Below are 14,577 nucleotides of genomic sequence, written 5' to 3'. Positions count from 1 at the left end.
CATGATGTCCAATTAAATGGCTTAGATGAAAAAATCAGATTTTTTAAACAAATTATTGACACACTGACACATTGACAGACAATACCTTTGCTAGCCTGAGCCTCTTCCAGTAAGTCCATTATTGTTTTCTCTGCCTCCTTAAGTCTGTCCTCAAAGGCCTTGTCACTCACTGTATTCTCACTGTTGTCCAGATTATCTATCAGATTCTGAAGTTCAAGAAGCTTCTGTCTCTGCTGGTTCACCTGCACAGAAAGAAAACAGACGTATTAGAAGTTGTCTCTTCTGTTATAAAACAAAACGTCCTGGATTCATAAGACAACCTCATACCTTGTCTCTGACCAGGCTGTAACAGTTGGGACACTGCTGGCAGCCTGGAGTGGAGCGGTTGTAGAAGTAGTTCTCCTCACACATGTCGCAGCGACTTCCCACAAAGCCTGGGCGACACTGACAACGGCCATCTTCCTTGCACTGTGCGGACTGAGAACCTTCTGGGTCACAGTCACAAGCTGCAAAAACAAACCAATGGTAAACGGAACAAATCTAAACTCTAAGATAAATTATACAGTAATATTGCATTTAGTAGAACTGCTGACAAGGCAAAACAGCAGGAAACCGTACGTTTGCAACCCGACGAACTGAATCCAAAGAAGTTGACCTCACAGCGCTCACAGTGTTGACCTGTGACCCCAGGTTGGCACTCACATTGGCCACTTCCGATATCACACTGGCCATTTGTGGAGCCAATAGGGTTGCAGTTGCATCTGAGGAAACAAATTCAAAGATTTTAAAGGTTTCAAAAACATGCACTTTTGTTCAATATCCTGTTTGCAATACGGTATCAATGATATATGACAAGAGAGTTAGATTGAATACCTTTCACAGCCTTTGCCGCTCTGTAGGTTGTAGAATCCGGGCTCGCATGCACCACAGTCTCTGTTAATGACATGTGGAAGACACTGACACTGGCCCGTCACCTGCGAGCAGGTCGTCTGCCTGTCTACTGTACCGTATGGAGAACACGAGCACGCTGCAGAGGTGGTCAAATAAATATGTTATATAACAATAATATTATTATAGACTAACATTCAAAAGCTTGGGGTTGGTAAGACTATGTTTTTGAAAAATTGTTATCTTATGCTAATAACCAAGGCCAAAAATGCAGTAAAAACAGTAACATTATTAAAATTTTTAATAAATATTTTCTATTTTAATATTTATATATATATAAATACTTTCTTTATTCATGTGAAGACAAAGCTGAATTTTCTGAATAATTAATCTAGTCACATGATCCTTCATGAAATCATACTATTATGCTCAAGAATAATTTCTTATGTTGAATTTTTTAAAAATATTTTTGTAGAAAAGGGTACCGGTACAATATTTTTCAGTATTCTTTGTTGAATAGAAAGTTCAAAATAACAGTATTTATTTGAAATAGATATATGCATACTTGCTGAATAAAAGTATACATTTCTTTAAAAAACACACAATTTTTAAATGGTAGTGTATCTACAGTATATATACAAAAAAGAAACAAGACTATTCCTTTAAGCTGGCACAACATGGTTTGTCTAGCTCTGAGAAAGGTAAAAAAAGAAAAAAAGAAGCTCTTTGTTCCCGTTTAACTCACATTTGCATTTGTCAGCTACATTTGCGGCACGGGCATCGCCGTAGAAACCCTCTTTGCAACGGTCGCAGAAGACGCCGGCGGTGTTGTAGATGCACTTGAGGCATTCGCCCGACTCTCGGTTACAGTTGCCCACAGCGTTGGGGTCGATGTTGTTATTGCAACTGCAGGCCTGGCATGTCCTGGATCGACCTTTTTCACCAAGAGGGTCCCCAAAGAAGCCGTCGTCACATAGTTCACATCGTTTACCTGGAGACGGTTAATGTTTGGATGATTATATACTGTAATACTTACTATATTTATTTCAGTTGTATACTATACAAGCTCTAAACTCATTGAATTCTCCGAGTCTGTACCTGTGGTTCCAGTTGGGCAGTTTGTACAGACCACCTCTTTGGTCTTGGGCACCACAGCACACGTGGCACCCTCTGGGCAGGGACAGAGTTTACAGTCTGAAGAAGAGCCAACCGTAGAGTCCCCATAGAATCCATCCTTACACCTCTCGCAGCTCATGCCGGCCGTGTTGTGCTGGCAGTTACACATTCCTGGAAGTACAAAACAAAGACACTTTTTAATACCACACATCACCACAAGATGGCAACATTATACAAACACAAAGCCAAAAGTAGCACTAGTGATACTCCGTTTATTGCTGTAGTTTAGTATATTTATAGTGAACTTGGGGTAAGCATGGAATACCTAGAAAAGTCTCAAAATCTATATTCTGTATTCAGCCTATGAGTACTGAATCTTAAGTCTTTCTGGTGTATCTTCATTATGGATTAAGATCTTTGTACCAACTTTCTGGGTAAAATAACAGTTCAAGAAGTGACACTATATAACTAAATTCACATGTAGTATATTTCAATGGCTTTTATCTTCCGTAATGCCCTCATCTTAGATAATAAATAGTGAAACCAATATCCAGCCTGTAGGCTTGAGTCTCCTGAGAGCAGATAAGTAAATGATATATCAACACTAAGGCAATGCAACCCAAATAAGTCAGTTGTGATGACAAACCTGTCACAGGGTCACAGGTGTCACTGTGTCTGTTGCAGTTGCATGGCTCGCAAGGGCTAAAACGGCCCTGCTCAGGTTGGCTCCTCCTATATCCCAGATCACACTTCTCACAGTGCTGCCCCACGTAACCCTGAGGGCACGTACACGTCTCAACCCAACGAGCTGGCGTTCCAGCGCCACGGCGGGCGGTCACAAGGGACACGTTGTCTAAATAGCCAGCACCTACAGCAGAAATGTTATTAAGTTAGTTCAAGTATCAGTTAAAATGACCTTAAGAGTCTCGGCGACAAAACTCAAGGTCATCATAATCAAACAGACATCAAAACACATATGTTGTCTTCATAGAGTGACTAAAAACAAAATCTTTTCTTCAGGGAATTAGTAGACGTACTTCTTGCACTGTAGGTCCCACGAATCATAACAGAAGTCAGATTGTGCAGGAGTTTCTGGAAGTCGGCATGTTTCATTGTGGGTCTCCAAGGGTAGTCAGTGGTATCATGGAGTCTGAATGACAAAATAGATCATATTTAACATTTCAAGCAACTGGACAGCAGATAAGCTACATAGGTGCATAAATCAATTCATTTGCAAAAGATTGAGTTGAATATGAAATCTAAATATTTCATCTTTACAGCAGAACTGCATTTTAAAATGTAACAATGTGTGTAATAACTTCAATGTATTTGATATTTGTGAATATATATATATATATATATAACATTTATATAATATATATATAATATAAATCATATTTATTATTTAATATAATTGTTTATCATATCAACCAGATACAGCCTTGGTAATAATAATAATATATATATATTTTTTAAACTGAGAATACAGAATAGGCGCTAGAGCCATTATAGAGTATTTGAATCTGTTGATGTTAATGACGAAAACAAATTTTGATTCACCACAATTCAATTTCGGCCCTAGTTTAAATAAAAATCAAATCCATTACCTGAACACGAAAGTTTGTGTCTCCTCTCCTGGGTAGGAATTGCCCTGAGCAATAAGCGGCACAGCAACATGAAGCCCCGCCCCCTCCAGCACAACATCCTCCGCTGACAGTCGAGCGTCATGTCTCTGAATCCTGAAGTTCAGCGTGAGGTTCTGACCATAGCTCAGCAGCTGATTACCAAGAAATTTCTCTACAGAAACAAAAAAGAAAACATCCAGGTGATTAGACAACATGTCTTGCTGTCATTTAATGTTCTGCCACTTTAATACAGAGGAAATTGCATCTGTTTTTATACCTGGAGCCACAAAGTAGATGGGAAAGTAGTCTTCAGAGATGAGCGAGATCTCTCGAGAGCTGGGTGACCACTGCACGGGAACGCTGGAACCATCTCTCTGCTGTCCTTTCCAGCTCTCATCGTCTATTCAATGCCATATATTACAGATTTGATTCATTCTCCATGTTACAATCCTTTGGTTGACTTTACAGTGGCACATTAAAGAAATGAGTATATGTTGATTATTAGATGGATGCTCACCCCTGTCGAATGTGGAGGTGATTTTGTGTACGCTGTAGCCCTCGGCGCTGTCACACACAGTGGAATGCTGGAAGCAGAAGCATGGAGTACATCCCTGAGGATTTTGGGGGTCCAGATTGAAGTAGCCCAGTTTACACCTAAGAGTAAGATGCAAAAGTGTATTAGCAATGAGACAGGATGGCTGATTACATGAATGGTAAAGCTAGACTAGTTTTTCAACTAAAACCCCAATTAAACACACTTGAAGTATCGATGGAATTCCTACTGAGGTGTCATAACTGTTTCCTGTCATAACACTATGAATGTGTGGTAATTGTGGTTGTGATTTTGGTATGAATGCCTGGGGGAGTGGTTGGGGTGGGTGGGAGGTTTGAAGCTTGTCTTGTTAAATAAAAAATAAAAAAAACACACTTGAAGCAAATAATCAAGGTATAAGCATACTAGAAACTTCCAGGCAGGCACGTGGAGGCAAGTTGGAGCTAAACTCTGCAGGACAGTGGCCCTCCAGGAGCAGGTTTGGACATGGTTTATGTAGATTTAATTTGAGATTATTTTAGTTTTATTTAATATTTGACAACATGTTTCTGATGAGGGATGTTTCAAATATTTGAATTATAGCCATGACAATTATGCATTTGAAATACAATTTCTATTCCAGTTTTATTCATCTAGATTTTTCTTCATTTGTAAAAAAAAAAAAAAAAAAAAAAAAAAACTTCAAAAGGTGTTGTGAAATGTTGTGCAATGTGATTTATTCAGCATTAAATGATTGAGAAATACTGTTTTTGGATTTGTATGCAGGCCCCAACATAACATGTGGAGTGAGTGAAGTAAACGGGTCATCAGTTAACATCAGTGAGATCATCGTTGAGCCTCTAAAAACAAGCCACGCATTAATCAAGAGCTGGAGCTTCAGCCACACTCTCTTTAGTCCTTCTTGAACCTGTCTTTCCATTTCCGCCCCTCTGTCTGTCTCATACGAGTATATACTGAAGGGATTATCCTGTCCATGTGTGGCCAAACTCGGTGGCTGTGAGGAATGTCACAGCTGACATGTGAGTGAAAGTTTAGAGGTTTTTAATGCAAAGTGCAAAGGGAAGACAGGCAGGAAACTTGGGATTATGCTAAATCAAAATGCAAATGGCAAATACTTAAGATGATTGTTTAAATTAGGGTTTGGCAATTTTAAAAAAGCATGATATACTGTTTAATCAAACTACTAAACAAAAAAAAAAAAAAAAAAGAATACTGAATTCTTTTAATTACTGTACTTTATTCTAATGTTTCTTATCATTAAACATTAAAAAGTTTGGAGTCAGAAAGATTTTTGAAAAAAATATTATTCAGCAAGGATGCATTAAATGCATAATTTTACAAAAAGATTTTTATTTTAAGAAAATGCTGTTCTTTTTATCTTTCGATTAATCAAAGAATCACAAAAAATGTATCCTGGTTTACACAGAAATATTAAGCAGCATACCCGGTTTCAACACTGATAAGAAGAAATTTTTCTTGAGCACCCAATCATCATATTAAAATGATGTGACACTGAACATAGAATAAAGTTATATTAAATAGTAATAATATTTCACAATGTTACTGTTTTACTGTATTTTTGATCAAATAAATGCAGCCTTTGTGAGCATAGGTAAAAAAACCTCTTTAAAAAAACATTTAAAAATCTCAGAACTTTTGAACGATAGTGTGTAGTTTTGATTAGTGTGTAGTTACGATAGTGTGTAGTTATGATTAGTGTGTAGTTACGATAGTGTGTAGTTATGATTCACTTTTTTATTGTGTATTTAAAATTAATCACACTTTTTTTTAAAGACTCACAATGAAATATGTAGATATGACCCATCACAGTCACCAAGCTAGTTAAACTTTGGTGACTGCAAGTCTGGAGGCCCTACATGGTCTGGCTGAGGGCTCTCAGCTGGGAAACCTTTGCCATCCCGGAGCTATTTTCTCTTCCATCTGACACTGAGGGTCCTAATTCTGTTTCTCAGACACACACATGGCCCCATATCCTCTGTGTGTCACCCACATAGGGACTTTCCATAAGAAAATGGTGTAGACGTCAGATGGCCCTTTTAAACTTGTTTATAAAAGCTTTGACAGACATCCTCATAACAGAGCAGGAGCTGAAAGGTGGACCATCTTTATGGGCCTTCTGAAGTGTTGATGTTAGAGTTAATTCTGTTGATGACTACCTTCTAATTTGAGAACATATTAAACAAACCTAGTAATTATAACTTTTTCCTTGTGAACAAGTCAAGTATGGATAATGCTAACAGCGCAGGGGTTTTTAAAAAGCCACAACAGTTGCCATTGTGTGTGTGGGGGAACATGTGCATTGATGTTTTGTAAAGTAAAGAGTCTGACCTGTCACAGTTGAATCCATCAACATTTTCCTTGCACTGGCAGCGTCCAGTCTGGACATCACACTCCTGCGTGCTTCCAGATGGATTACAAGAGCAGGGTCTGTAGAGGAAAAGAGGGAGCAAGAAAGTCAAGGACAAGGAATCAACTTTAAAGACAATGATTGTTGAGTCTGCATTCTAATATAAACTTCTAGATATGAATGACAGCTTCTGGTGAAGTGTGTTGGTTGGTGGTTTAAGCCATGCCAGCAGGGCCTAAAATTAACACTTGCCAAGCACCAAATGAGAGTAAAAATTGCCGGCATTGTCAAGCATATGAAAAAGTATCAATCGCCAGTTGGCCGGTAGTATTTGAATCCTATTATGAATCCTAAGGGGTCGTTCACACAGAACGTGTTATACATTCCACTGCGCTACTTTGCCATTATTTTTCAATGTAAACACATGCTAGACGGACTTGTATGTCCGTTGCGCTCGCGTCTTTTGCAGCGCCGCAAGAGACCTTGCATTTTTTTTCCCTCCATTCCACTTCCCGCGTCTCGAGTTTTTCAAAGCAAAAACGTGTTCTGTGTGAATGGCCCTTAACAATGCAATGTTTCGAGAAAATTTACGTAAATGATGCTCGGGACAGTTGATCGGCCAGTGTTGCATCGTCACGAAAGCTTGTGCTTTTTGTGCCAATTTAATTATTCAAGCGCAAGATGAGAAAGGGATCTCAATTCATTACTCGTGTGCGGTATGGGAAGTTTTCTGTGCACAAACGTTCGAAGCTCCGGTCCAGAAAGCCACGCGGCTCAGACAATGCGTGAATGCTGAATTGAGCTTTCTTTAACATTTTCTTGTGCTTTAAAGGACAAATTCACCGAAAATTATGTTAAACAAAATGCCTATCTCTGCAAATATCCTAGCAAACATACCAGTAGTTAGTTATGTCTTAAGTGAATGTAAACAGTCGAGCAAGACAACGCATGTGTACAGTGTCATATATTAGATTCATGCATTGTCTTAAAGTGACTAATATTCCTGCTGCTGTCTGTGTTTTTAATGTTAAACAACAAAAGACAAAAAAAAAAAAAAAAATCACTCAGCTCTTGACTGATAACTTTATTAAGGATTAATTCAATTTATACAATGAAGACTATGCAGTGTTATTTTACATTTGATTACTTTATTCAATTTCTATACCTGAAAACTACTGTTAGACAAACTTGAAAAGCACTGTTCATTTCAATTGTATTTTTGTTCGACTTCTGTATTTATTTGTGCCATTGCTTTTAATTTGATTATTTGTTTTTATTATTTTACTGACCGTTTCATTGTCCTTAATAATGTTTTAAATGTATATAATAATAATAATAATACATTTTATTTAGAAAAGCGCCTTTCAAGGTACTCAAGGACACTGTACAAATTGGTATAGTCATGGAAAAATACAAAGAACTACTAAAACAACAATGCATCTACATTCATGGTTGAATTCACTAATAGTACGAACAGTACAATCAGATTAGGACCTAGATTACATACAAGGTACATAGAAAAGACATATAAAAATACACAACAAAAAAACGGGTAAAAAAATTGAAAAAGAAAAAAGAAATAATAATAATAACATAACAATAAAAAGACATCGAAATCAGAGGGCTGACAGGAAAGCTAAGCTAAAAAGATGTGTTTTTAACTTAGTTTTAAAAGTGGATATACTTGTGCTTTGGCGAATCACAAGCGGCAGAGCATTCCACAGTTTAGGACCTGCGACACTGAAGGCCCTGTCACCCATGGAGCGAAGCCGAGATGTGGGGACTGCTAAGAGACATGTATCAGTCGAACGAAGGGTGCGGGATTGCAGGTATGGGGTAGGTAGGGGTATATTGGTTAGGTCAGTAGTTTTAACTGTGGTATCGAAATTGGAATAGTGAATTGTGAATTTTCACTGGTCTCTAAAATGTTGGTGTCATTACTGCCTGTTTTTGCAAAAATAATTTCATGGCCGGTAAAAAATATTTAAGGCCGTTAAATTTTCTGAAAAAAAAGTTTTAGCCTCTGCGTGCCAGCGGGGATGAGTTAAAGCACTTTACCTGCAGCCTGCCTCAGTCAGTGTGTGGTACCCAGGCTGGCATCTGTCACACTTATCTCCCATCACTCCCGGCTTACAGCTACACCTGCCAGTGTTGTCACACTGAGTACTGAGAGAACCTGGAAATGAAGAACCAATCAAATAAATGGTAATGGTTACAAACTCAAGCTCTGAAGGCCTATTCAAATTTTACACCAGAACAAGATGTTAAAATCACATATATTATACATTTGTTTATCTTTGTTAAATTTGTATGTTCAGTGTTGTATTTTTGAATCTTTTTTTTTTTGTAAGATCCCTTGTGATTTTAGCTCCTTGAGTGAAAAAAAACCCAAAGCAAAAAAAATTATAAACATAAAAAAAATAAAAAATGCTTGGCTTTTTATGCATCTTCCACCTTGGTCCTGCAGTATGGCTGTTACCCACCGATAGGGTTGCAGCTGCAGGAAAGACAGCGCTGGCCGGAAGGATCTCTGTAGTAGTTGTCCAAGCATCGCTCACAGTTCGGCCCATCTGTATTGTCGGCACAGTTGCGGCAGTGACCTCCATGTCCAGTGGCCCGATACAGCTCAGAGTCGAAGTAACATTCCGCACTCTTTCCGTTACAATTACACGCTGAAACAGAGACAATCACAAGAAATGTAATGTAAAAACTCCCAGGGGCGGCATTCATGTGCCCATTATGCAGACACTCACATTTGCACATAAGATAAATGCTGGAAAAATCTGGGGTGATAACAGAGGAATTAGTCTGAACTACGCAGATGCGGTTTGGCAATCATCAGGATTTCGAGTAGGACTTCTGCCTGAGCACTTAGCGGACACAAGACACACTTAGTGGAAAGAAGATGATGGAGGAGCAGGAACTGTGTGGGTGTGAGAACACTGGGCCTCAGGCTGCTGTACATCAGATGTCCACATTAGTCATGCATTTCTAAAAAAATGCGTGGATGCATGTGTCCAGATGAGGGAATGGAGGACACCAGAAACTCCTTCCACACACAATATGATGGTTTAAAGAAAACAAAAATGACTCCGTATGGAGGAGGTTAGTCTGTGAGGAAAGACTGTGGCTCTGCATGTACTCATGAGAGAGGAAATCAAACAGGTGGGATTTTGTATCTTTCTACACATTACAGAAAAAGAGGCAGAAATGATCTTAGGCAGGATTTCTGAGCTTGTTTTCCATACATGGAAATATGATTATACTGCTAGCTTCAAAAAAAGGTCAAAAAAAGCACTATAAAAATTTCTTACAAGTGTTCTATAAGACTTGTACGCTATTTTTCCATGTCTTCTGAAGGAACAAAACCGAATTTGTGTTCTCATTTATGTGTGTTTTTCAAATTTGGCGAATCAGTCACATGACTAGCCAGGGCTAATTTTGTGTGACATGACATCAATCTTGGTGCAACACGTCTAAATGCATTTTTAATCTCCGGTATCAGTAAATTAGCAGTTAGCAGTGATTTAGCATTAGCAGTGAATAACATTTGAACAAATATTATTATTATTTTAATAAATGCCCACTAAAATGTATCTGTATATACATGGCTGCTTTGAAAGAAGTTTCTTATGCTCACCAATATTTAAAATATATATATATATATAAAATACTCTAACACAAGAATATGATTAGATTTAAAATAACTGTTTTCTGTATGAAAATATTTAAAAATGTAATTTATCCCTGTGATGACAAAGCTGGATTTTCATCATCATTACTCCAAGTCTTCAGTGTCACATGATCCTTCAGAAATCATTCTTATACGCTGATTTGGTGCTTAAGAAATATTTCTTATTATTAACCTCACAGTTAAATGGTTGTGCTGCTAAATATTTTATACATTTGATCAATTGTTTTTGTTGCACAAAAATTTCAAAAGAACGGCATTTATGCATTTATGAATTTAATGCACCCTTGCTGAATAAAAGTAATAATTTCGAATTAATTCAAATCATAATAAAGGTTATGATATTCTTAAATATTGGTTAAAGCGTGGCGGTATAAAAAGGTCATTTTTATTTATTCGTTGGTTTGGAATGATATGATTGTGAGTAAACGATCACATTTTAATTGTTAGATGAACTATTCTTTTATACGAGGAAAAAACATTGGAACAGAACATTTTTAGGAAGATTCAACCAAAGACTGAAGACTTACGCAGACACTCGTTGGGGTTTTCAGCGGTGGCTCTCCTCCAGGGACGGTCATTGTAGAAGGGCTTGCACTTGCTGCAGTCTGCTCCCTCGGTGTTGTGTTTGCAGTTACAAACCAGCTTGCTGCGCTCGTTCTTCACACACTCGCTGGCATGGCCATTACACTTGCACCTGGGTGGGGAGGAGGAAGGTAACAGACCGGTCAGGTGCAAAGGGCCACCACACAATGATAGGGCACACTTACTATATGTGTACACATCCTGCTGCTGTTGTGCGGAACAAAACCAAGCAGGCACAAACGTGCCGCAAAGCTGTTCAAACACAGAGCTCTGACGATGTTTGTTGAGCCTATCACTGAAACGTCACTGCACCTTTGTTGTCAGATTGAGTGGCTGATGTCTGTGTTTTTATCCTGCCTGTCCTTTGATAGAAGAGTATGCAGTAGTACAGTACAGTAATACTACGTACGGTATGCAGTGCTTTTGAACAGACTGTTTTTCATCCCAGTCTTTTAACCAGCAGTGAATATTGCATATAAAAGCATATCAAGTTGGAAATGTATTATATGCAATGCCAAAACAGAAGGAATAAAAGCATCTTAAACACAGTCCACTTGACTATATTTAGAGTCTTCTGAAGTCATACAATAATTTTGTGTGAGGATCAGACTGAAATTATTTTTTTTACTGACAATTGTAAATACCGTACACACATATATACATATACATTTTATTTAATCAGTTTTGGAGCTTGACAGTTCCATTCCAGTATTATCCAGTATTAAAATTAATAAATATAAAATACAATTAAATAATACATATTTTAAATAAATGCACAAGTACATGTATAAGACTGATTGAGATTTTTAAAAAAAATCCGTTAAGACGACAAACTACAATGGAAAAATATTTACAGCATAAATTACATAAATAAATGACAAAAGTCATGTGATTGTATAATTTGCTCCAATGATGTGCTACTATTACTTCCATTAAAAATCTATTATCTCCCATTTAATAAAATATAGAACATTTGATAAAAGTGTCAGTGGCTTCATCTTCGACTTCTGTTTTTCACAAAAAAAATGTGTTTTGTTTTTTTGCGGTAGTGACATTTTTGTTCACATTAACACATTGGATGGAAACCTTGCTTTTATGTGAATGATATTCCAATTGTTTGCATAATATTAAATCTGGACAGAAAGCTACACAAAGTAACATGACAACATTTTAAATTGTTTAAAAAAAAGTTCTAAAGCTCTTTTGCCAGATTACCAAAATCAATTGAACATCCATTCAGGTCCATAGTTTGGGCACATAAGAGGACTTGTTTGTCTTTGTAGGTGAATATGTTCTCTGCTGCATGTTTATGACAGAGATACTTTGACAGAGGCCTCAGAACAAGAGAGGGCTTGTGCAGCTGAAGCCACCTCGCACACATCGTTTCAGGTGTTCTTTGGCAAAGCCTTATGGAAAAGGTGATGTGAGGAATAATAACTTGGTGGAGGATATGCACTCATCAGGCATGCATTCTTCCCTAATATAAACTTATCAGGCATGTATTAAACCTCCCAGTATGCTACGTTTCTGGTTATCAGATCACGGGAACATCCGGCTGCCATTCAGCGCTGATGTGTCTGCTGGACAGGCACACTGAGGCCGTGAGGCAGCAGGTGTAAATTATTCCCTTTAGCCTCGACCTTGTTCCCTTTCCAGATTCTCTGCCCGCCCCATTCCAGTTCCTCTGTGCTCTGTAATCCAGCACTCCCAGGCAGGAATGTAGGGAATGTGGGCTGTGTAATGGAAATCTGCTCCACATTTCAAACAGATTAAGGTGAAAAGACATGCAATGGAGCACCAAGAGATGTTTCACACTTACTCGACAATGCTCTGATCCCGTATAAGGGCTTCTTCTGCATGTCCTTCATCTTAAAAGCTTACTGTCATAGTTCACAGATTCCACAGACAGGAAATAAAGAGGTAATACTTTCACTAAAGGACCTATGGTTCAGATAATGCCAAAGCAATTCCTTTTGGTCCTTTTATACATACACAATTGAACAAAAGGGTTTAAAACAAGGAAGTTGTGTGCCATTTCATACCTGTGTGAGTTCAGAAAAGCTTGTTCCCACAGAGAGTGAATTTTCCCTGCAAAAATATTTTAAAAAGAAACTACATCCCAAACCAACCCATTTCTCTCAAAGTGTGAAACTCACACTGCAACGATCTAATCTTTCAGAGCGTTGGCTCATTTATTTTGTTTGCACACTGAAAAACACTCATATCATCTTTCAGGTCACATGTGCAGCATTACCGGTACAGATGGAGCTGTTGACATCCTTGGTCTGAGTACAAGGCAGATATGTGTGAATGTCTCATTAAACTATATATTGACATATTTACATCGGAGAGTGAAGCAACACAAAGAACCACGTCCAGAACAGCTGGAGATGATTTAAACTTCTTAAACTTGCGTTCAGAGAGCAGATGTTGAAACTAAAAAAAAACGTACCTTCCTCCCACAGCAAAGTCTGAGATCGCGTAGTAGTAGGATTTGAGAACTTTGGGATCGTTGAAAACCTCATCTCCGAAAGTGTTTAATCTGTTCAGGCTCACTCTGATGTCTGTGGCAGTCACCCAATCCTGATAGAGAGAAAACAACAGTTGTGTTACAAATTATGCCTTATTTAAATAAAAAAACATGGGAAAACAAAAGCAAGAATGTAGATAGAGAAAGGTCAGTCATAGATTAGCATGTAACGATTTAGTTTCCATTTTTTCTGGAACAGATATTGGAGAGATTTTAGCAGGGAAGGATTCTTCCCATCTGTTCTGTGTCCAGATGTTTAAAGAAAATAAATCCTCAGGCCTCTAATCTAAACCAAACCTGCTGGAGTCACGTTGAGGCACTGTAATGTATGCAGAAAGGCTTCATGGGAAGAGAAAAACACCATTGTGACGTTTAGCATGTAAATGACATTTAGAATGATGTTGCACATTACTTGCAGTTGAACTTTGCCTGCTTTGGCCACATGTTGGAAGTGCCAATCTCAGAAACCAAAGAAAACATGACTCAGACCAAGACATTAGCTTTGCAAGCATTACCCCCAGCTTTACAATAAACCGTGCAAGCTTTTATTTTACAAGTGGGCTGACAGAATAGCACAGGGGTTTAAAGTGGAGCCAGGCAACCCTGTAACAATGCTGAACCTCTTCAGTCCACTAAACCCCTGCTGGAACTGAGGAGGAAACTTTCATTCTGACAGCTTATCCAGATATATCTTAGACATTATAAACAGTCTGTGTGGTCACAATTATGAATTTGGGACTATTGATATTAGCTTCTTGTATTTTAGATATACAATAAGCAGAATTGCAACAAAAAGAAAAAAGCAGAGATGACGTTAGAAAGCAAAGCATGAAGCTTGCAAAGCAATGTGTTAACAGAAGCTCAAATGTGTGTGTGTGATGCGCTAGAACAAACCTCATTGGTTCTCGGGCTTTATGCACACACATTTGAGCTTCTTACAGTACTACCATTTAATGGAGGTTGGCAAACCCACTTGAAGGCGCATACCGCCGCGCCAACTACTTGGAAACATATAAAACATAAAAAGTAACACCTAATTATCAACTAATGGTAATAATGACAGATGATGAGTAAAGAAACTTGTTGATCATTTCCAAAAGTCCACAAACAAACCTTCACTCATCACACGCTTCTATATTGGAGCAGGCATGACAGCCACATAAACCCACAGAAACAGATCCATTCCTATAAAAAGAGTTCGGAGCTTTGATATTAATAGTT

At 38.0% G+C, this 14,577-nt stretch overlaps 1 protein-coding gene across 1 annotated transcript in view; it reads right to left on the bottom strand.

Moving 5' to 3' along the window:
* Positions 1-14,577, bottom strand: part of lamc1 (laminin, gamma 1) — a 58,071-nt gene that overhangs the window by 6,100 nt on the left and 37,394 nt on the right. Inside the window, exons 3-18 of the mRNA XM_079612486.1 lie at positions 13,279-13,409; positions 10,772-10,938; positions 9,034-9,222; positions 8,609-8,726; positions 6,532-6,630; positions 4,147-4,283; positions 3,907-4,029; positions 3,612-3,801; positions 3,042-3,154; positions 2,651-2,872; positions 1,987-2,175; positions 1,634-1,879; positions 874-1,027; positions 619-761; positions 328-506; positions 86-242 (exon numbers count right to left, since the gene is read on the bottom strand). Of these exons, the coding sequence (XP_079468612.1) occupies positions 86-242; positions 328-506; positions 619-761; positions 874-1,027; positions 1,634-1,879; positions 1,987-2,175; positions 2,651-2,872; positions 3,042-3,154; positions 3,612-3,801; positions 3,907-4,029; positions 4,147-4,283; positions 6,532-6,630; positions 8,609-8,726; positions 9,034-9,222; positions 10,772-10,938; positions 13,279-13,409 (2,557 nt within the window). The remainder of the gene's footprint in view (positions 1-85; positions 243-327; positions 507-618; positions 762-873; positions 1,028-1,633; positions 1,880-1,986; positions 2,176-2,650; positions 2,873-3,041; positions 3,155-3,611; positions 3,802-3,906; positions 4,030-4,146; positions 4,284-6,531; positions 6,631-8,608; positions 8,727-9,033; positions 9,223-10,771; positions 10,939-13,278; positions 13,410-14,577) is intronic.

This window comes from Phoxinus phoxinus (genome assembly GCF_949152265.1).
Source record: "Phoxinus phoxinus genome assembly, chromosome: 5".
NCBI lineage: Eukaryota > Metazoa > Chordata > Actinopteri > Cypriniformes > Leuciscidae > Phoxinus > Phoxinus phoxinus.
This window is presented reverse-complemented; position numbering and strand designations above follow the sequence as displayed.